Raw genomic sequence first — 23,810 nt, 5'->3', positions numbered from 1 at the left:
GATCTTTAAGTATGTTCCTTCTATCCCGACTTTCTCAAGGGTTTTTATTAAGAAAGGGTGCTGGATTTTGTCAAAGGCCTTTTCTGCATCGATTGACAGGATCATATGGTTCTTCTCTTTTTTTTTTGTTAATGTGATGTATCATGTTGATTGATTTGCGAATGTTGAACCAGCCCTGCATCCCAGGAATGAATCCCACTTGATCATGGTGAATAATTCTTTTTATATGCTGTTGAATTCGATTTGCTAGTATCTTATTGAGATTTTTTGCATCCATATTCATCAGGGATATTGGCCTGTAGTTCTCTTTTTTTACTGGGTCTCTGTCTGGTTTAGGAATCAAAGTAATACTGGCTTCATAGAATGAGTCTGGAAGTTTTCCTTCCCTTTCTATTTCTTGGAATAGCTTGAGAAGGATAGGTATTATCTCTGCTTTAAACGTCTGGTAGAACTCCCCTGGGAAGCCATCTGGTCCTGGACTCTTATTTGTTGGGAGATTTTTGATAACCGATTCAATTTCTTCGCTGGTTATGGGTCTGTTCAAGCTTTCTATTTCCTCCTGATTGAGTTTTGGAAGAGTGTGGGTGTTTAGGAATTTGTCCATTTCTTCCAGGTTGTCCAATTTGTTGGCATATAATTTTTCATAGTATTCCCTGATAATTGTTTGTATCTCTGAGGGATTGGTTGTAATAATTCCATTTTCATTCATGATTTTATCTATTTGGGTCATCTCCCTTTTCTTTTTGAGAAGCCTGGCTAGAGGTTTGTCAATTTTGTTAATTTTTTCAAAAAACCAACTCTTGGTTTCGTTGATCTGCTCTACAGTTTTTTTAGATTCTATATTGTTTATTTCTGCTCTGATCTTTATTATTTCTCTTCTTCTGCTGGGTTTAGGCTGCCTTTGCTGTTCTGCTTCTATTTCCTTTAGGTGTGCTGTTAGATTTTGTATTTGGGATTTTTCTTGTTTCTTGAGATAGGCCTGGATTGCAATGTATTTTCAGGAGTAGAATTTGATGATTCACTTACATATAACACCCAGTGCTCATCCCAACAAGTGCCCTCATTAATGCCCATCACTGATTTAGCCCAGCCTCCCACCCAACACCCCTCCAGCAACCCTCAGTTTGGTCTCTGTATTTAAGAGTCTCTTACGGTTTGCCTTCTTCTCTGTTTTTATCTTATTTTTCCTTCCCTTGTCCTAGGTTCATCTGTTTTGCTTCTTAAATTGCCATCACATTTTAGACTAGAAATTGCTAGGAGGAGCCTTTGGAAGTTCAGGTGGGGAACTGAGTCCCAGAGAAGTGCTATGACTTGTGTAGGGGTGCATGTCTAGTCAGGTTCAAAGCTGGATAAACCAATCATTGTCCACTTCATGTATTTCCTTTAATGGCTATGTCTAATGTGTCTTCAGCTTTGTACCAACATCGAGATTAAAGAATAAGATTTAGGCCCTTCTTTAAAATACTATACAGCTCAAGATTTTGGGGGTGGGAGACTGGTGAGGACAGATGTACACTAATGATTACAAAATGCTATGAGAGCTCCAAGGTAATTGACCCTTACTCTTGCTGTGTCTTATTTGCAATGACTGGAAGCTTGAGAGGAGCAAGACTCTCTGGACTGAATGGCTGCAGGCTTCAATTCAGGTGTTTCTGTCTAGCTTTTGAGACACATGATGACGGATGAATGCCATATTGTAAATTTGAATCCCAAGTGCCCTGTGCTGGAGATGAGCAGAGGCTTTAAGAAAAGAGGAAAAGGGAGGTGGTGCCTAGAAGGAGTTGAGATGAGAGAAGGGATCTGGCAACTCCTTTTCAGGCTCCAACTGCTGAAATATCTTTCCTGATGTGAGGCAGTTTTGGGAGATTACCTGAAAGCAGACAGGTAATTTGAAGGCTAATTTCTCTGTAAAACCAAGGGTTGTGGAGTGAGGAGTGAAAGAATACCATTAACAAAAGTGGGCTTCTGCTTTCTAGTTGTGCTCAGGGAGAAGTAACAAAGTAACATTCTAATGAGCCACAGAGTTGCTTGGGCCTCTGAAGAATATAAGCCCCTGCAAGAATCTCTTCTAGAAATCTTGGAATGAATGGAACACTAACAAACTATTGTGAATCCCATTCTTTCTTGCACTCATGTGTCCATTCAATGAACAACTCATATGTTAGGCAATATGCTAGCATTGGAGAGAATTTACACACTTACTACACGTATTATCTAATAGGAAGCATCATGCTAGGAACTGAAAAATCAGTGGTGAGTGTGATAGAAATGATCCTGACCTAACAGAAATAAGAGTGTGTATGCGAAGGCAGGTTGCTAACTAAGTACACCATAAATGATGAAATGTGGTAAGTACTCTGATGGAAAACCATAGTGTGCTTTGGGAGCACATAGACAGCATAGTTTTTAATATATATAGTGGTTTTAATTTATAGTTATAGTGTAATCACAAAGTACGAAACGGGAAATAGAAAAAGCTAGCTGCAGAATGCTATAGTATTGTCTTATTTTTGAATGTTAAAGAAACAATAGAAGTTTCGTTTCCAGCTTCTTACCAAGGGCAACTGATACCATTTGGTTGGTTTATATTTTTCCTGTTCATTTCTTTATACTTTATAATGTGCACATGTATCCATAAACTTTTTTTCTTTCTTCTCATCTTTTTCAGTTTTCCGTTAGATTGATAAAGTTTCTCTATCCCCTATTTTTTTTTCTTGGATGCTTTGGAATCTCTGAATTCTATTGGTTAACCTTAATTGTGACAAGTATACTCGATCAGGATTCAGTTAGGGAGCTGAGACATGAGTGTTGTAGCTGAATATAAACTTTCTGCCTCATTTTTCCCACCTAGAAGTGGGAGCTTATCCACACTCTCCTTACGCCCAAAAATTCATTCCCCATGCACACATAAATACACCAATATGTTTAAATTACACCAGCAATATCCAATATCTCTTTTACCATAATCTTTGTCTCCACATGTTGGATATTGTACACTAGTTGAATCTTGGGAAAGGAGAATTGAAGCCATGTTTCTTCTGGAGAGCTTACATGGTCACTAGGGTGCTGCGGGGCTTTACTTATTTACTGGTTGTCCAGGATGTTTCAAGGCAGACTAGGTTGTGGGCTACAAGTTTTTTTGCAATATCCCTTTGGAGTAGAAGGCTAACCCTTATCTTGGAGGGGCCCTCCGTGAGCAGTATTCTGAGTATTTACCCATTCCTTCAGTAACATTTTCTGGACCATACATGAGCCAGACGCTTTGTTGATGATTAGAATACAAAGATGAAGACAAAAATGGATACAACATGTCCATGATCACTGTCAATGGGAAAAGATAGACACTCAGACAGTTACTGTGTACTATGCAGTGCCAGTGCTCTAGTCAGAGGCATGTAAAGAGACCAAGAAAGCACAGAAAAGAGATCAAGAAATTCTACCTTGAGAAGCTGGCTATGGCATCACAGAGTGGCCAGGATGGCAAAGGTAGTAGGAAAGTACCAAAAATAGAATTTTCCCTGCATTGAACTCCCAGTGCTTTTGAGGAAGCAGGAGATATCAGGACTAGGTAGCAGCAGGATGGACCTGACCTTGTGCAGAGTGAAGCTAACCTGCCCAGGATGCAGCAAGACAGTTTCCCTGGGAAGGTTTCAGCTGTGACTGGGACTTATCTGGACCTTCATGCGGGAGAGGCCAGTTGTGGCTGGTGGAATGTCTAAGGAAAGAATGAAGGGCAAGGAGGCCTGGGAGTAAGAACCCACCTCTAAGGATAGAGTCTAAGAACAAGATTAACTATCCCAAAGGATAGGGTACAGTTGTGTGCCCAGGGAAGTTGGGGTAGGCAACAAGATTGTGTTGTCCCTAAAAAAGATACGTTGAAGTCTTAACCTCCACTACCTCAGAATGTGAACTTACTTGGAAATAGGATCTTTATAGAGGTAATCAGTTAAGGTTGAGGACGTGCTGGTGTAGGGTGGGATCCTAATCAATGTGGTTGGTGTCTTCATAAGAAGATAGCCATGTGAAAATACTGAGAGACAAAGAGAATGTCATGTGAAGATAGAGGCAGAGATTGGAGTGATGTGGCCACAAGACAGACAAACAGAGGGGAGAATAACATGAAGAAAGAGGCAAAGATTTGATGTGGCCACAAACCACGGAATGCTAGGAGCTGGAAGGGAAGTGGGATGTATTGTCCCTTAGAGCCTTCAGAGGAAGTGTGCTCCTGCCAGCATCTTGATTTCAGACTTTTGGTCTCTAGAACTGTAAGAGAATAAGTTTCTATTGTTTGAAGGCCACCAGTTAATGCTAATTTGTTATTGCAGCCACAGAAAACTAGTATGGATAGATAAACTAAAAAACAGAAGTGTTGGCAAGGATGTGTTAAAAAATTGGAATCCTCATAAATTTCTGGTGGGAATGTAAAACGTATAGCTCCTTTGGAGAGCAGTTTGATAATTCCTTACACTGTTAAATGGAGTTACCATATGACCCAGCAATCTCACACATAGGTATAAACTCAAGAGAAATGAATACATATGTGTATGTAAACACTTGTACATGACTGTTCATTGCATTGTTATTCAGAATAGCCAAAACGTGGAAACAACCTAAATGCTCATTAACTGATGAATGGATGGACAACAGGTGGTGTATCCATACAATAGTATATTATTCGGCAATAAAAAGGAATGAATGATACAAGCTACAGCATGAATGAATCTTGAAAACGTTATGCTTAAGTGGAAGAACCCACTTACAAAGACCACATATTGTATGATTTCATTCATATGAAATCTCCAAAGTAGGCAAATCTGTAGAGACCCAAGTAGATTAGTGGTTACCAAGGGGTTAAGGGGAAGGGAGATGGGAGTGGCTGGTACAAGATTTCTTTTTACTAGTCAGAGTGTACTAAAATTAGATAGAGATGGCTCCACAACTCTAAAAACCATTGAATTTTGCACATTGAAAGTGTTAACTTTACTGTTCCAAGACAGAGACCTTGGCAGAGAAGGAGGCTATCCCTTCCTTTCTTCATTCATTCAGTGTCTATTATGTGCTGGGTCCTCTTTTAATCTCTGAGGATACAGTGGTTAACCAGTCAGGCAACTGGTTTACTTCTTGGAATTTACATTCCACTGACAATAGGGGGAAAAAAAGGGACACTATCAAGTGTCAGGTCATTTGAAGGCAACCATTTGGTCACCACCCCAGACATGGAGTTAGTGTGTCAAGTTAGCAAGACCACCAGCAGTTGGGTGGATAGTTTTCTACCTGGTCTCATTGTGTTTCTGTTTAGCTTCTCTTGTGTGCCATATTTCATGCCATTCAAGCAAAAGCCTAGAAAGAGGACCATGAAAACATCACTCCATTTCTAACTCTTTCTGAGTCCAGTGTAATTAAAGATGCCATGGAGTGGTCCTATCCTCACACGCTTTTAGTCCTACAGTTAATTCAGACTTTTGAACAAGAGATTATCAAAATGTTGGAAGAAGACTTTGTTCTTCCATCTAATCCAGTGCTATAATGACTTCTTTATTGTGGGGATGCTTTCTCAGAGATTGTTAGGAAACTCCCTTTTTAAGGGATTGCTTTAGAGCATGTTCCCAGACTTCCATACCAAACTAGAAGAAGTTTCTGGAGAGGATGGGTAGGTGGGCTTAGTTGGTGAAGAATGGCCATACTCTGCCTGAACAGAGGGTTTGCTGCCTTCTTGCCTTCCATTGCTGTGATTTGTTAAAATCACCATCCCCATTTGATTAGGTCTGACAACCCTTTGCAGGTTTTTCTTCCAGTGATTAGTGATTCTGCAGTTTGATGAGTCACTCTCGCTTCTGTTTATAGATGAGGTGCAGTATATTCGGGCTGAGAAAAACAATAAGGGCACGATGGAGGCTGCCTCACTTTTTCTTAAGTTCCTATTGGAGCTCCAGGAAGAAGGCTGGTTCCGTGGCTTTTTGGATGCCCTTGCTCATGCAGGTTAGTTCATTATTCTTACAAATCAGAGTATGTTACTTGACTGTTTCAAAATGCTGTAAAAGTGAAATACTATTAATTTTGAGCTATCCCCATGTACTTCCTGTTTCTTAATCTGAGGCAATGTAAGGGATTATTTTCAGCCAGATAATATAATTGCCTACCTGAAATATCCACAGGGAGCTACAGAGTGATTATTGGGAGAGTTTATTATTGGGCAAGTATATTAGGTATAAGATGAAAATACAAAAATTAGTTGCATTTTTGCACCATACACAAAAATAAACCCAAATTGGATTAAAAACTTAAATGCAAGACCCAAAAGCAGAAAATTCCTAGAAGAAAACATAGGAAGTAATTTCTTTGACATCAGCCACAGAAACATTTTTCTAGATTTGTCTCCTTTGGCAAGGGAAATAAAAGCAAAATTAAACTATTAGGACTACTACAAATAAAAAGCTTTTTTTTACACAGCAAAGGAAACCATCAACAAAACAAGAAAACAACCTACTGAATGGGAGAAGTTACTTGCAAATGACATATCCAATAAGAGGTTAATATCCAAAATATATGAAGAACTTCTATAACTCAACACCAAAACCCCCAAACAATTCAGTTAAAAAGTGGGCAGCAGATGTGAGTAGACATTTTTCCAAAGATAGCCAGATGGCCAACAGACACATGGAAAGATGCTTAACATCACTCATTATCAGAGAAATGCAAATCAGACCACAATGAGATAGTCCCTCACATCTGTCAGATTGGCCAAAATAAAAAACACAAGAAATAATAATTATTGGTGAAGATATGGAGAAAAAAGGACCCTTGTGCACTGTTAGTGGGAATGCAAACTGGTTCAGCCACTGTGGAAAACAGTATGGAGGTATCCCAAACATTAAAAATAGAATTACTGTATGATCCTATGATTCCACTACTAAGTATTTACCCAAAGAAAACAAAAACACTAATTCAAAGGGATATATGCACCACTATGTTAATTGCAGCATTATTTACAATAGCCAAGATATGGAAGCAAGTGTCCATTCATAGATGAATGGGTAAAGATGTAGTATATATACTATGGAATATTACTCAGCCATAAAAAAGAATGAAATCTTGCCATTTGCAACATGTATGGATCTATAGGGTGTAATGCTAAGTGGAGTAAGTCAGGCAGAGAAAGACAAATAGCATATGATTTCACTCATAGGGGGAATTTAAGAAAGAAAACAAAGAAAAAGATAAAAAATAGACTCCTAGATATAGAGAACAAACTGGTTGTTGCTAGAGGGGAAGTGGTTATGGGGAGGTGGGTGAAACAGATAAAGGGGATCGAGAGTACACTTACTGTGATAAGCACTGAGTGAGTAATGTATAGAATTGTTGAATCACTATGTTGTGCACCTGAAACTAATTTAACATTATGATAATTTTACTGAAATAAAAATAAAGCATAAAAATTGGTTGCATTTCTACGCACCAGAAGCAAATAGAAAATGTAGTCCAAAATGGATACCACTTACAATAGTCACAAAAGTTGTAATGTATTTAGGAAAAAAACCTAGCAAAAGTTGTGTAAGGTCTGAATGGAGAAAATGATAAAGTGTTATTGAAAGATATTAAAGAAGTCCTATTAAAGTGGAGATATATACCCATGCACATTGAGAGGAAGACTTGATACCATAAAAATATCAGCTCTCTCAACATTGATATTTATATTCAGTACAATTGTTATTCCTTCTCAGCCTTTTGACTAAAATCAAGTGTTATATTCAATACAACTTTAGTAAAAATATTACATGCTTTTTCATGCACTTGACAAATTTCTAAATGATTCTAAAATGTAAATGGAAGAATTATGATCTAAGAATAGGACATTCCTGAAGAAGACTTAAATAGGCTGGGGTTTCCTCTTCTAGATAACAAGATTTATTTTAGAGCCATAGGCATTGAGACAGCTTAACGTTGATCCTGGCATTGACCAACTGACCAATGAAATAGAATAGAGAGCCTTCAATTAAATTCCTATATTTATGAAAACCTGATATATTTGAGACCACTTGAAAGGGAGGACCATTAGGAATGGAGGGACTTTTAATAAATTGCAGTGTGCCATTATAGACAGAATGATGTTAAAAACCAAATAAACCCTAACTTACATACCCATGTAAAACAAATTTGTATTCCTTAGCTCATTCCATTCGCACATACACACAAAATGAATTCACCAGAATTAAAGACTTAATTCCAAAAGGCAAAAATTTAACAATTGTAGAAAAGAATATAGAATAATAATTTATGACCTTGGGGTATAGCAGGATTTATGAAACGATACATTAAAGCATTATCCATAAAAGACAAATTGACAAATCTGATTACATTAAATTAAAAACATCTCTTTATCACAACACTAAAGAAAGTGAAAAAACAAATCACAAACTGGAGAGGATTAATAGATGAGATTAATAGATTCTAGATTAATATCTAGAATGTGTTAAAAAGGCTTTAAAATTGTAAAAAGAAAGAAAACATCCACAGGGCAAAAGTGTGAACCAACATTACAAAGAATAGGAAGTAGAAAAGGTTAATAAACATAAAAGATTCTCAGGGCGCCTGGGTGGCTCAGTCGGTTGAGCGTCCGACTTCGGTTCAGGTCACAATCTCGCGCTCCGCGAGTTCGAGCCCCGCGTCGGGCTCTGGGCTGATGGCTCAGAGCCTGGAGCCTACTTCCGATTCTGTGTTTCCCTCTCTCTCTGCCCCTCCCCCGTTCATGCTGTGTCTCTCTCTGTCTCAAAAATAAATAAACGTTAAAAAAAAAATTAAAAAAAAAAAAAGATTCTCAGCCCAATAGCAATTAGGGAATTGTGAATTAGGATAGCATTTTATTAACTACTAGATAGCAAAATTTAGGAAGTCCAACAAAGTTAAGACTTGGAGAGGATATTTAATCATGGGAAATCTTAAATGTCCCTATACAGAGTATAAATTAATACAAATATTTTGAAAAACAATTTGGCATCATCTTGTATGGGTCAACTCTCTTGTATCCCTCTATTCAAGAGTTTCACTCTTAAGTATGTGCCCTAGAAAAACTCACACATAGATTCCAGAATACACATATAAGAATGGTGGTAGAACACTTGTAATAACAAAACCAACCAACCAACCAACCAACCAAAACTGGAAGCAACCCCAATGTCTTTCAGGAAGAAAATAGATAAATAAATTCTACAATATTGACACTTGGCCCATTATACCTCAGTGAAAATGTATGAACACAGCTACACATGACAACACAGGTGAAGCTTAGAAATGTAATATTAAACTTTTTAAAAAGCAGTGAAAATTACATTTAGTAGGATATAATTATGAAGTTCCAAACAAGCCAAACTAAACATACATTAAGGAGTTAAACGTATGCTAGGCAACTATTCAAAAAAAATGAAGGGAGTGTTACATCAAATACAGGATGGTAGTCTCTTTGCAGGGAGGGGAAGGGAGGGGTAAAAAGAAGTACACCCCCACAAAAGTCTTAGGAAACTCTAGTTGTTAAATTGGATAGTGGGTTCCCAAGTGTTCATTTTGTTGCAAGGTTCTTCCAAATAAAGAGAATGTGGGCTTTAGAGTGTGAGGCCTGGTGATTCTGTTTGAGAACCTTAGATTGAAGCATTCCTAGGTTACTACAGTTGGAGATGTTTTTCCTCCCTCAAATTTCCCTTTATACTTAATATTTTCTTTTCTTGGAGTAATGTAGAAGCTTAAGTTCCTTAGGGGCAGGAATTAAGACTTAAGTTTCTTTTTGCCCACTTTGCTACTGTGCACTGGGAAGATAATGATTGTATGATGTTTTGACTCCTTAGAAGATACAGAGATTGTAGGTGAGATCCGCGGCACACTGTGGAAGGGAGATTTTATACTAAGACCAAATGTGAGACTTCACATTATCCTTAGCACTTTCTCCTAAGAGATAATAAATGTTGGAGGACCTAAAATGTTGGGTGCCTAAAATGAATATTGAGTTTTCTTTTTGAAAGATCATTAATTATTCAGGTGGTTCACAGATACCTTTTGGGTTCTCTCATTGTACATTCAAACATGATTGTATGATGTTAATCTTCAAATATCTTTTAGTTGGTTTCATAAAAGCCCCTATTTTCTTCTTTTCAGGTTATTCTGGACTTTATGAAGCCATTGAAAGTTGGGATTTCCAAACCATTGAAAGGTTGGAGGAGTATAGGTCACTGTTAAAGCGTTTACAACCAGAATTTAAAACTACAGTTAATCCAAAAGATATCCTTCCTGAAGTATCTAAATGTTTAATTAGTCAGGAATGTGAAGAAATTATGCAGGTAATTTAATTACTATATTTAATATAATTAATTAATTCGAATTAATTTAGTATTAAATACTGAATTTTGGGGAAGTAATTTGAACATGGGAAATGTATTCTGTTTTCTCCACTGATTTAGACCCAAGAAAGATCACTGAAATCCACAAAAGTCCTCAATTCTAAGGCATAATTACCTAAAATAGTATTTTTAGTGGTGAACTGAATAATTTTTTTTTTTTTTAATTTTTTTTTAACGTTTTATTTATTTTTGAGACAGAGAGAGACACAGCATGAACGGGGGAGGGGCAGAGAGAGAGGGAGACACAGAATGGGAAGCAGGCTCCAGGCTCTGAGCCATCAGCCCAGAGCCCGACGCGGGGCTCGAACTCACGGACCGTGAGATCGTGACCTGAGCCGAAGTCGGACGCCCAACCGACTGAGCCACCCAGGCGCCCCGTGAACTGAATAATTTTTAATGTCACAGGTTTTTCAGGTTTGTCCTATTCAGTTAAAATTATTATTTTTGCGAATAATATTTTATGCAACTTTAAATTTGAACAGTTTAGCAAATAAAAAGAAAACCTATAGAGTCTAGTGGTTAAGTGTTCAGGCTTTGGACACAAATTTTGTTAGAATCCTAGTTCAACCATCTACTTGTGGTGTGATCTTAGGCAAGTTGCTTATTTTCTCTAAACCTCTTTTTTTATGTATAAAATGGAAATAATGATAGTATCTTATTAGCATGATACTTTTATAAGGATTAAATGAGATTATATATATATATTTTATATTTTGTAAAATATTTTTTATTATATATATATTATATATTGTATATATATTTATATTATATATTATATATTTATATATATCTATATTGTATATACATTTATATTATAATTATATATATTTATATATATTTATATTATATATATTATATATATACATATTATATATATATATATGCTTATATATGCCTAGCACATAATCATAGATGCTCAATACATTTTAGTAACAATTAATAATAAAAATCATATAGGTCCCATTACCCTGAAAAAACCATTTGTTAATATTCTGTTATATTCTTCCAAATATCTCTTTATGCTAGTGTACCCTTATTTTGAATGGTTGTCAAATGGATTGTTTCCTAACATTGCTGCTGCTGATAGATACAAGGTCTCCAAGGAGGTGAGAACACCTGGCTTGACCTAGTGATGCCACGTGTAAAGACAAGGACAAAGGAAAGGGTGTCTTAAAAGGCACTATGTTGGATGGGGCAAAAATGGTCATGAATCAGACCTACTGAACCATATTATACAATGGTTTTTAAATTAGTGCTTGAATTGATGTTTCTTCAGATTTCCTTTCCATAAAAGGAAAACTTTTGAAATGATTGATTAACTTCAGTTGTCTTGCTTAGGTTTGTTCCAACAAGGGGCTGATGGCAGGTGCAGAGAAAATGGTTGAATGCTTTCTCAGATCGGACAAGGAAAACTGGCCCAAAACTTTGAAACTTGCTTTGGACAAAGAAGAGAGCAAGTTCAGTGAACTGTGGACTGTGGACAAAGGTAGGATATTCCAGGGAAGAGCTCTGAAGGGTAGGAGGATCTGAAAACATGCTCCATCTTTCTCGTGGTTCTACTTAGGGCCTCTTTCATTCCTACATTTCTCACTCACTGTCAGAGGCATTTTGCCCTTCAGAGACCCATGGCTACATCTCAAGAGAGAGAGAGAGAGAGAGAGAGAGCAGCAGTGAGTTGAGTTCTGGGAGGTAAGTGGCTACTTCCCTGCAGAAGTAATTTGGTTGTGTCTAACCCCTAAAATGGACCAGGGCAAACTGCTCTCATCCAGAATTAGCCCATCTGGTCCAAAGGATTTGGGGAAGGCAGAGTCTGAACTCACTCTCTGGGTTTAAATTATCAGAGAAATAGCTTTAAAATTATAAGAATGAAAGGTTTGAACACCAAGACTTGCCCCCTTTTCAGAGTAAGAATCATAATACACATAGCCTGGTTGTCTTGCCTGGGAGCCATCAGGAACTAAGCCAGAACAGGACTGAAGAAAAGAGTGTGTTGTGATGAAATATCTGTGTTGTGATGAAACCATCATTTGGTTTCCTGAAGCTAACATCTTCTCAGAGCATTGTTTCAAAGTCTGAGTTTTCTAAACCATCTGAGTGTCTGGTCTTCGCTTTTCCTAGGTTTCTTTAAATCACAAGTTGTTCTGGAAAATGTCTATATAAATACACATCTGATTTCTTGGGTTAGGTCAAGAATGGAAGACATAAATACTTGCTAAATGTTGCTTCTCTAGTGTGCATGAGAATCTTCTGGGGATTTTGTTAAAGTGCACATTCTGATTTAGTAGGGACTCGAGAGCCTGCATTCCCAACAAGCTCTGGAAGTTGCTGGCCCATGTTCTACACTTTGAATAATAAAGTCCTAAATGACTTTGGAGTTCAGACTCCAAATTGAGACATCAAACTCTAAAAGATTCTTTTAATTGTTTTAGAAGGTGAAGCAAGTGGTTGTGCAAAATCTTAACAGAAGTTGAAAATTTTACTATTATGACCTCTTTGTAGGACTTGTGCTGTCAAGACAATAATCAGATCAGATGAAGATTCTGAGGTGTTTTTTGGTCTCATACAGGTGCAAAGAATATTGACGTGAAAGTTCTTGAGGATGATGAAATGGAAACTTCTGACATACAGATTTTCTACAAGGAAGAATCTGAATGCCAGAATCTTAGTCAGAATTCATGTCCATCTTCAGGTACCCAGCATTGTTCTTTTCCATAATGGTGTTCTTTAGGTATTTGGTGTAGGGACATGTCTTCCAGTGCCAAAAGCCATAGTCTTTTTTTTTTTTTTTTTTTTAATTTTCATTTTTGGGAGAGTGCAAGATGGGGAGGGGCAGAGAGAGGGGGACAGAGGATCCGAAGCCGGCTCTCCACTGACAGCAGTGAGCCTGATGTGGGGCTCGAACTCACAAACTGGGAGATCATGACCTGAAGTGAAGTTGGACGCTTAACCGACTGAACCACCCAGGCACCCCAGGGAAGAAATTCTGATTAATATTGACTAGTGTTAGAAGAAAAGTGTGATTTGGGGCTAACGCTACTGTAAGAAGAAAATTTACAGATTACTTTTGCAACCAAGTGATACCAGTTTTTTTTTGTCATTTCTGAATAAAATCAACAAATGTAAGTTGCTTTAAATTTTTCTGGTATGTAAAGGTCCTTAGCCTTTTAGAAATCTTCATTTTCTTTAAAATAGGTTGGAGTCAATAGATAATTTCTAAGATCTTTTCTGGCAGTAACATTCTATATGCTTATCTGTTAGTGAGAAAAAGCCTCTGGTTATTCCTTGGAACTTCTTGTTCTGTTGAGAGAAGATACTATGTGAAAGCCTGCAGAATAATAAAGCATGATTGCTCATCAGTATGAAATTGCTTTGGGAATTCAATGTTTACAGTTTGTTGCTTTTCAGAGACCTTGGAGGGATTTGTTGTTTTGTTCCATATAGCATTTCCTTTAACCAGTGGCCATCTGCTTGCTCTGAATTAGGCCATTCTTGCTTTAGTTTTCTCCTTACTAGATTTTGAGATTGTTTAAGAAAGAAAGCTTTGTGGCTTTAAAGAAAAAAACAAAACAAAACTCTCGCCATTGGCACTTTGTCATTGATAGAGGATTCTGTACTTCACGTCAATGGAGAAGCTAGAATGGTTAGCAAGAGGCAAGGATTCTAAATTTTCTCAAATGAGGCCCTTCTTGCAAAGTCATAATTCCTGTCTATTTGATGATAGATAGCTATTTCTTTGATTCCTTAGAGCAGTAACTATTTGGAAATTTTGTTCCTTTTGTGTTACAGAAGTCTCTCATATTTACACCCCAGTGAAGCCAAGAAATTACCAACTAGAGCTTGCTTTGCCTGCTAAGGAAGGAAAAAACACAATAATATGTGCTCCTACTGGTAAGTTGATTGCCACTGCTTACGTGGTTTGTTTCTGTGTTTGCTTCCTTTTTTTTTTTTTTTTCATTTATTGAATACTGGGACAAAATGGGCAAGTGTCAATATTTTCCTTGCTCCATATGTCTTTTGAGAAGACTGTCCCAGTAATGGAGTCTCCAGGTATTTTAAGGAACTTGAAGAAGAAAAAAAAATGCCCCCCTTTTTAGCTTGCTTTATGCCTTGACTATTTATTTGCATGTTACCTAGGAAGTAACTTGATATTTTCATGTCCTGGTGTAAATTCTGCTGCAGTTAACCCATCCACATTCTCAGTTTACCAATCAGTGCAGTGGTTTGAGGGGAGCCAACAGTAATTACCTTTCTACAGAAATATTTTAGTATACTATTAGTTACACGTTTTCTTTTTCTTTTTATGTTAAAAGGTTGTGGAAAAACCTTTGTTTCACTTCTTATATGTGAGCATCATCTGAAAAAATTTCCGCAAGGACAAAAGGGGAAGGTTGTCTTTTTTGCTGTTCAACTCCCAGTGTATGAACAGCAGAAATCTGTGTTCTCAAACTATTTTGAAAGACTTGGGTAGGTATAACAGTTGGTCTTGTTTTTCTCCTCTAGTTTCATGTAACTGGTGTGTTTTTAGCTTTGTTTAGTTTTTGGAAAGCCATGATTCAAAAATTGATAGTAGATTGAGCCTTTATATAATCTATATACAATTCATTTTTCATGGATTCAAGTCCATTTTGTTAGGTACACTTGAAATCCTAAACTCCTTTGGCTAGCTCTTACAGAGTGAGTAAATGACCTGAGATAAATTTTACATTTAAATGGCACATTTAATTTTTTAATGATTTCATAGCTTATTTAACATTACTCTTTAAGTAGTATTTTCTTTCTTAATGACTTGAAAGAATTAATACATGCTAGCAACAATTATAACTAGCTTGCATTTGTTGATCATTTACTATGTGTAAGGCTCTGTGCTAAGCACTTGTCTCCAGATTCCTTTTGGAATTAGGAGAGCTTAATCAGTTGATGCTCTGCTCTAGTGTTTTATATCTTTGTGGTTCCTCATTCACATTGTGGTTGGTAATAGGGAATTTCTGTCATTTCCCAGGTACAAAGTTGCAGGTGTTTCTGGAGCAACGTCTGAGAATGTCTCAGTGAAACAGATTGTTGAGAACAATGACATCATCATTTTAACTCCACAGATTCTTGTGAATAGTCTTAAAAATGGGACTATTCCATCACTCTCTGTCTTTACTTTGATGATATTTGATGAATGTCACAATACTGGTAAACACCATCCTTATAATATGATCATGTTTAATTATCTAGATCAGAAACTTGGAGGATCTTCAGACCCACTGCCTCAGGTATCTCCAGATTCAGGTGGATTCCTCAGAAGAGCTATAACCTTGCTAAATCCTATTTACTTACTCTTATGACCAAATTAAGGATGTTCTTTTCAGGTGCTAAGTCCAGATTGTATAGCCCATTGATTAATTTTGATTGTTTGATTGGTTCATTTATTCACTTAACAAACATGCCTCAGCCCCCCCCCCCCCCCCCCCCGGCCCTGTGTTATCCATTGTGCTAGGCACTGGGGATACAAATATAAAAAGACATAGTCCTTGCTCTCAAACAGTTTAATTTCATGGGGAGCCAAACATGTAAAAATTATGTCATAATGTATGGCGATGGCACACTATGGAGATGGGTACAAGCTGTAGTCAGAACAGGAGTGAAAACTCATGTGCTGTGAAAGTAAGGCAACACCCAAAAGAAGTTAGGCAAAAGCTAACAAGAAGGTACAAATTAGATAGCTTGATGGTCTTCAGGAAAGTCTGCTATGTGTCCAAAGGCACAGAGGTATGAGAGAGCATGGTGTGCCCGAGAGTCAAGAATTGTGAAACTCTTCAATATTGTTTGAGTATAGAATGTGAAGTAGTAAATAGCAGTAGGTGAGGCAGAATGGGGATAGAGGGAATGATTTATAGAACAGGATGTCAGGGGAGACCAGAGGGTATGGGGTAAGTAGGCAGATATATGCATTAGTCCAGGAGGGTAGATGGGACACCATTTTTGGTGTCATCAGAGGTGAGGGTGTGAAAGGAGTCAAGACAGAGAGTAGTTCATAGATGGGGACAGGAAAGGTGGGGAATCCCTGGCATTTAATCTCTCTTTTCTCTTAAATGTAGGAGAGGCAGAGAGATTATTTGCTGGGAATAATCAAGATGGGAATGGAGGAGGGAGCTCGGGGTGCATGGAAAGGATTTGAAATGGGAATTGCTTGGTTACACTGAGGATCCAGATAAGGTTGGAAACCATGAATTTATAGCATGGTATACTAGTGTCACATCATATAAAGTTCTCTAGCCCTAATAACTACCTCTTTAGGAAGCACAGGTTAAGAGAAATTCAGCATGTACCCATAGACAAAATTCAGTAGCAATCACATTTTTTAAAATTTATTGTTTAATGTTTATTCACTTTTGAGAGAGAGACCAGGGGAGGGGTCGAGAGAGAGGGGGAGAGAGAGACAGAGAGTGAGAGACAGACAGACAGACAGACAGACATAGAATCTGAAGCAGGCTCCAGGCTCTGAGCTGTCAGCACAGAGCCCGATGCGGGGCTTGAACTCAACAGCAGTGAGATCATGACCTGAACCCCAGTCAGATACCCAACCGACTGAGCCATCTAGGTGCCCCCAGCAATCACATTTCTTAAAGCTTCTTCTAGAAAAAAATTGGTGGTTAACTAGATTTCTTGCTAATGAGTCAGTTATTCAGTATTTACTGAGTGGCTATTCAAATAGAACTTAAATTGTTAGGTGACCATTAAGCTAATTTTTTTATAAATCTTGTTACTGAATTCACACAACTACCATTTTAAATAGCTGTTGTTTCCCAACTTTTAGAGACAGCTGACATGTGTCCCTGCATTGTTCAGGGACATGCAGCCAGTGTGACATGGTTGAGTTTAGAATGGAATTGTGTCTGATTTTAGTCCCTTTCCTTTCAGTATGTTGTTCTACACATTATGGGGGACACAAGAGTAGAGAAGAGAAGTCCTTCCTTGAAAGGGTTTCCACTCTTGGTTTCTTTGCTGATTCATGTTCATCGGATGAGTTCCGACTTTTGCATTTATTCAGTGCTTTGCCTAATGGGGACCTTTCCATTTGCAATGTCATGGAAAATATCAGAAAAAATAAATACTGTTCTTGCTCTTTATGGGAAATTAGTAAAAACAAAACAAAACAAAAAATAAAACCTGACTTTAACAGGAAAGAGTTGTATGCAGGATTGTGGAAATGGCATGCAGTTTCCCAGGCATCTGATGATTTGCAATGCTCCTCACAGGTCATTGGGCTGACTGCCTCGGTTGGCATTGGGGATGCCAAAAGCACAGCAGAAGCCGTGGAATATATCTGCAGACTGTGTGCTTCTCTTGACACATCAGTGATAGCAACAGTCAAAGACAACTTGGAGGAACTGGAAGAAATTGTTTATAAGCCCCAAAAGTGTAAGTGGAATCCCATAGCGTGCCCTTTAGGACTTTGTTACCTCCGCGTTTCTTAGTTCAGAGCTATTTGGATGAATACTGAGTTTTTACCTTTTCCGTTTAGTGGAAAATATTTCACCCCAAACTTGGGAAATAATTACATTTCACAGCTGTCTCCTTAGCTGAGCTGTATCCCCAGGCAGTGGACAAACCTCAGGAGGGGACTGTCCTAAAACAAACATTCTTATTCTTCAGTTTGATAAAATTCTTTTTTTTTTTGGTTTTGTGTTTTTGATAAAGTTCTTATAAAGATACTAACAATGAGGCGTGATGAGAAAAATCACAGCATGTAGGGGCGCCTGGGTGGCTCAGTTGGTTAAGCATCCAACTTCAGCTTAGGTCATGATCTCACAGTCTGTGAGTTCGAGCCCCGCATCAGGCTCTGTGCTGACAGCTCAGAGCCTGGAGCTTGCTTTTAATTCTGTGTCTCCCTCCCTCTCTGCCCCTGTCCCATTCACGCTCTGTCTCTCTCTATCAAAAAATGAATAAACGTTAAAAAAATTTTGTTTTAAAAATTAAAATCACAGCATGTAAATGGCTAAGAGCTGGGCTCAGCCCTTCCCTGTGTTGCATGCCTGAGGAGGAGACTGTGTGGTCATTTATTATTTGAGTATGGATGTGATGATTTGGGTTGAAAGGAAATTAATCTGAATTCATTGTATTTTTCCTCAGCAGATCAGTATTTGATTTTTTAAAAAAGATTTGAGTAGCAAATGTTTATTAAATTACAATGCTATACTGACCCAACAAGGAAGAGAGGAAGTGGAGACATATATACCTTTCTCTTTGCTTTGGGGATAGTGTATGACTGTATAAGGCAGAACAAACAGACATGAGATAGCCAGAGAGGGGCAGTTAAGTTCCCTTCTGGGAGCTGCCTGTAAGGATTTTAGGGAAGGCACCTAATCTAAACTTTTTAGTATCAGGTACAAATTTCTTTAAAATCCAGTCCCTCTGCCCTCTGTGCTTCATCTCCTCCCCCTCCCATAAGCCCAACCTTGTCACATTCCTCTGGGCTCCTCAAGTGCATCGTGTGCTTTCTCCTTTCCTCTTCCCCTATTTACCCGACAACATTTCCTCCTTTGGAAGGGTTAGAGATTCTTTTTCTTGTGCTCCATGATACCTTGCACATAGTTATTGTTATAGCACTTTACTGTGGTTATTTGGCTACACATATTTCTCCCCTAAGAACACAGACCTCTCTGGACCACAGAGTGTGTTCCTTTCAACTGTTTATCACCAGAACATGGCATATGGTAGGCAGGGAATAAGTTTCTGCTGAAACAATGCAATAATGAATTTTAGGAACAATGTGAACACTTCTGAGGGTTGGGTGGGAAAGGAGAAGATCAAAGAAGAGAGACTGAAAAAGTGTTGTATTTGCAGAGATAAGATTGATACCAGCCTTGTCAAAGTAGAGTTGAGTAATAAGAAAACCAGAGTGAGAAGTCAGATTAGACCCAGACCATGAAAAATGAAGATGTTAGAATCTGTGCATTAAGCATTAGGGAGCTATTGCAAGGTTTCTGAAGATTTGATATATGATTTAGACTACCTGCCTGTGAGCTTGGGGCCTTAGGTCTTACAGAAGAAATAACAGAGGCAGAGAAAGGTGTGCAGATGCCTACTTTGAAGTATGATGTGTTCTTCCTGAAAAATACTCACTTTACTCTGATGGCTCTAGTTTTCAGGAAAGTGGAATCACGGACCACTGACAGATTTAAATGCATCATCTCTCAGCTGATGAGGGAAACAGAGAGTCTGGCAAAGAGTATCTTTGACGAAATCGGTACCATAACTCTAGGTGAGATAAATCTCATTTTGCGTTCTCTCCACTTAGGAATAGCCATGTATTATTCCCTAGTGTCTTTTTGCATCTCTTCAGTTCAGACAGTGTCAAGACTATATCAAGAGGTTAGCCTTCTTGATTATAGGTTATTGAGGAACCTTAAAATTCCTTCTTTAGTCTCATTTTTTTTTAATCCAAAGTAAATCTGTGTTGACTTACATACCTGAAAAATACCATATTTCAATCAATTCATGACTTTCTTAATCTCTGCAATTAGCTTTCTGTTCTTCCTACTTATATGAAAATATAAATTCCCTATTTATATGAAACCACCATTTCCCTGATGGATCAGATTGAAACAGGAGGTGACCTTTGATTCTTTGTTCTTCTGAGACTTTCTCACAAAGTCACCCAAGTTCTCTTCTTCTCTTTTGTTCTTTCATTCATTCACCAGATATTCATTGTGCTAGCTAATGGGAATAACAAGGTTAAAGACATAGTCCCAACCTTGGGGAATTCACAGTCAAATAATGAGAATCAGATGCAGGGGGCTTCCACACAGCAGGGCAGAGGTACACACTGGGTGCCGTGGGAGCACGTTGGGAACTTTGGCCTAGAGTGGGCTGCAGGGAAAGCTTTCTGGGATGGGATGATGCCTGAGACAATCTTGAAGCTTGAGGCCAAGTTAAGAAAGAGACAAGTGAGATTGAAAAGGTGTCAGGCATTGAAGGAAGAGAATGTTTCAGGAACTGCAAGCATCTCATGGTGCTCGTAATACATGAGTAGTAGAAAGGAGTGAGTAGAAAGAGGCAGGGGCCAGACAGGGAAAGACTTGGTAGGACTGAGTTTGACTTTCTCCAAAAAGCAGTGCAAAGCACCTGAAGATTTTAAACTGATGGATGAGGTGATAAGGATACCAGTGAACAAAGAGGGCCAAACAGAGGCAGTCAAGACAGGTTGGTAGAGGGAGGAGGCTTGTGCAGAGCCCTGCAAACAGGAAGTATTCAGATTTCATGGCCAGCTGGCTTCGGATGGGAGTGGGGGTGACTTCCACTGGGCTTCTGGCTTGTGCACTTGTAGGTACACCGGTGGGTAGTGCTGCTTCCACCACTAGGAGCAGCTCTGGAGATGCTGAATTTGTGAGTTCACCTTTTTCACACTTACTTTACTTTTTTTTCTCTTCTCTTTTTCTTTCACAGCTTGCTTTAGGACTTAATCTCACAGCTGGCTGGCTGGCTTACCCACCCCTACTCATTTCTCCATTCAACCCGCCATTACCTGGTTGGTCTTTCTGAAATACCAGTTTGATCGTGTCAGTATCCTGCTTGAATCTCTCTGCCTTACAAGCAAAGCCCTCTAAGCCTCTGACCTGCCAGTTTGATCCCTGCCTGCACACTCTGGTTCTACTTATCTTTCCAGTTTTATCTGACACTCCTTCCATACTTGAATCCTTTGATTTAGCAGTTCCTCGAACATGCTCATTCACTCATCATTCACCTGGTCCTAGGCCATATGCCAGGTGATGGGAATATAGCATGGACCCTGAGATACAGCTCCTACCCTTGTGGTATTTCCAGTGTAATGTGTAAGGCCAAAATTAGATAAGTAATAATAAAACAACAGGATAGGGGTAGGTGGGTGGTGGTGGTAAGGTGTGTTTCAGGCAGAGGAAACAGTGTGTGCAACAGCCAGGAAAGTGGACTAAGTATGTGGATTTCCATTAGTCTTGTCAACTGCTGGAGATAAGAATCAGAAACAGGCAGGGGTGCCTGGGTGGCTCAGTCGGTTAAGTGTCTGACCTCAGCTCAGCTCATGGTCTCACAGTTTGTGAGTTCGAGTCCCGTGTCAGGTTCTGTGCTGACAGCTCAGAGCCTGGGGCCTGCTTCAGATTCTGTCTCCCTCTGTCTCTGCCCCTCCCCTGCTCACACTCTGTCTATCTCAAAAATAAATAAATATTTTTAAAAATTAAAAAAAAAAAAAAAAAAGAATTAGAAGTAGTCAGAGACTAGATCACAGAGGATCCTGGGAGCCGGGTAGGATCTGGCCAGAGAAATCCCCTAAAGCCTTTTAAGCATTGGGGTAGCATAGTGTCTCATCTGCAGTTTTGCGAACCCACTCTAGCTGCTGAGTGGGCAGTGGATTGGAGGGAACAAAGCAAGAAGTAGGGAGACGAGTTAAGAGGCTGTCACATTATCCAGGAACACTATGATGTGATTAAACTGGGGAAGTAGCAGAAGGGCAGAGAGACATGGATTTCTACCTTCTTATTCCTCCCACCTCTAATTCTCTACCTCCACCTTTTCCCCAGTCCATATCCTATCAGCAGTTCATTTCCCCATTGCTTAACTCATTTTCACATCCACCCGTGTTCAAGAAATACTTGTTAATTCATCTGGCCACCTTGTTTATAGTTGGGGCTGGGAAAGAAGCATGTCAGTGCTACTTGTCTGAGTAGCCTCCTTTGTTCCTCCTGTTAAACATGAAACGGTGAGAGGAGCAATTTAACCCAGAAATATAGCTCTTGCCTGTGAGTTTTATTATACTGTGCTCTTAACAGGGAGACCTGGAGATTCAATCCCAGAATAACTCACAGACTGAGCCACTTGAGATCAGGCTTCGGTCTTCTACATGCTTTTACCCCCAGGACCCTGCACCAAGCCTGGACCACAGCATATGCTCAATGCTTAGACCAAGCAACTGAGATGAGGCATAGCTTAGGAGATGCACACATACAGAAGCATCCATGACAAGCTCTTTGCTCAGCCCTGTGAGTGATGCTGTGGAGATCAGATGGCTTCAGTTTACAGCAAGGCAGAATAGACTGTGTTGAGTTCTTTCTCTCCTGCTTTTAAATATCCTCCTGATGAAGCTCATTTTTATTTTTATTCACTACTTCATTTTTAAAAGCAAAGTTAGATATCTTCATGTCCATTGTTTTACTTCTGGGCTGCTTTGGTTGTTAGCTCACAAAGCTGGTAAGATTTGGGTATCAGACACACCAGGATTTGCATTCCTGCACTCCCCCATGTACTAGCTATGTCACTTTGGATAAACTACTTTGCTTTTCTGAGCTTTGGTTTCCTCACCTGTAAAATGTAACCTCTACCTTACAGATTTGTGAAAATGAAATAAGGAGTACTTTGATTTCTTGGTGCAGAGAGTATTCAGTAAGCAATCATATGCAAACACAGATATACTGCTGCTGAAAACTATTTCAGGAGGAATATTCTGTTTACAGAGAGTAAGAAAAAAATTAGGTGGGGGGGCACCTGGGTGGCTCAGTTGGTTAAGTGTCCAACTTTGGCTCAGGTCATAATCTCGTGGTTCGTGAGTTCAAGCCCTGTGTAGGGCTCTGTGCTGACAGCTCATAGCCTGGAGCCTGCTTCAGATTCTGTGTGTCCCTCGCTCTCTGCCCCTCCCCTACTCATGCTCTCTCTCTCTCAAAAATAAATAAACATTTTAAAAAACTTAAAATACATTTTTAATAAAAAAAAGAAAATTAGAGGGTGAGGCATGCTTAGAACTTTAAATGGCTGATCATATGGCATAATGAAAACCTTTTTCTTCTTCCAGAAGGTATATCTCAAATTCAAAATAGGGAATTTGGAACGCAGAAATATGAACAATGGATCGTTACTGTTCAGAAAGCATGCACGGTGTTTCAGTTGCCTGACAAAGATGAAGAGAGCAGGATTTGTAAAGCACTGTTTTTGTACACTTCCCATTTGCGGGTATGTGGCTTCTTTGCAAAAGTGTATTTTAGTTTTAGCACCTAACTGGGAGCTTTGCTCTGGTAGCTGAGAGAACATCAACTTTTCACCCTGTTTCAAGAGCTCACTTAGGAACTTTCCAAAAGGTTCCTATGAAGCAAACTTTAAAGTTACCCCATTTAGCATCTTCTCTGCCTACTGAAACTTAACACTAGTAGAAACAGGATGGAAACAAAGGCTGGGATTCTATGCCATGCCTCTAGCATTGCTATGATTGACATGATTGAAAGAAATTGGGGGATGATGACCATTATTGTAGATATGTGATTGGTGACAGTCATCTTGAAAGTTCATTAGGTGACTCCTGCTACCTTATCTTGAGCATATGTTTTCTTACCTTTGGCAAAGCCACAGGCTCAGAAATCCAGAGTCTTTGGTTGCTTACTGGTTAACCAAGAAGTTGAGAAACAACCATCACCT

At 38.8% G+C, this 23,810-nt stretch overlaps 1 protein-coding gene across 4 annotated transcripts in view; it reads left to right on the top strand.

Moving 5' to 3' along the window:
- The window catches only part of DDX58 (DExD/H-box helicase 58), a 46,675-nt gene that overhangs the window by 9,551 nt on the left and 13,314 nt on the right, over positions 1 to 23,810 (top strand). For 3 of the 4 annotated variants that reach the window (XM_042913443.1, XM_042913445.1, XM_042913444.1), the window contains 10 exons: positions 5,845 to 5,979; positions 10,144 to 10,325; positions 11,724 to 11,871; positions 12,952 to 13,074; positions 14,172 to 14,273; positions 14,696 to 14,849; positions 15,385 to 15,643; positions 17,630 to 17,792; positions 19,516 to 19,635; positions 23,194 to 23,351. In XM_042913443.1, the coding sequence (XP_042769377.1) occupies positions 5,845 to 5,979; positions 10,144 to 10,325; positions 11,724 to 11,871; positions 12,952 to 13,074; positions 14,172 to 14,273; positions 14,696 to 14,849; positions 15,385 to 15,643; positions 17,630 to 17,792; positions 19,516 to 19,635; positions 23,194 to 23,351 (1,544 nt within the window). The remainder of the gene's footprint in view (positions 1 to 5,844; positions 5,980 to 10,143; positions 10,326 to 11,723; positions 11,872 to 12,951; positions 13,075 to 14,171; positions 14,274 to 14,695; positions 14,850 to 15,384; positions 15,644 to 17,629; positions 17,793 to 19,515; positions 19,636 to 23,193; positions 23,352 to 23,810) is intronic. The other variant, XM_042913446.1, reaches the window with a different exon arrangement.

Source organism: Panthera leo, chromosome D4 (assembly GCF_018350215.1).
Source record: "Panthera leo isolate Ple1 chromosome D4, P.leo_Ple1_pat1.1, whole genome shotgun sequence".
NCBI classification, from domain to species: Eukaryota; Metazoa; Chordata; class Mammalia; order Carnivora; family Felidae; genus Panthera; species Panthera leo.
Note: the sequence above shows the minus strand (reverse complement) of the source record. Positions and strands in the feature narration are given on the sequence as shown.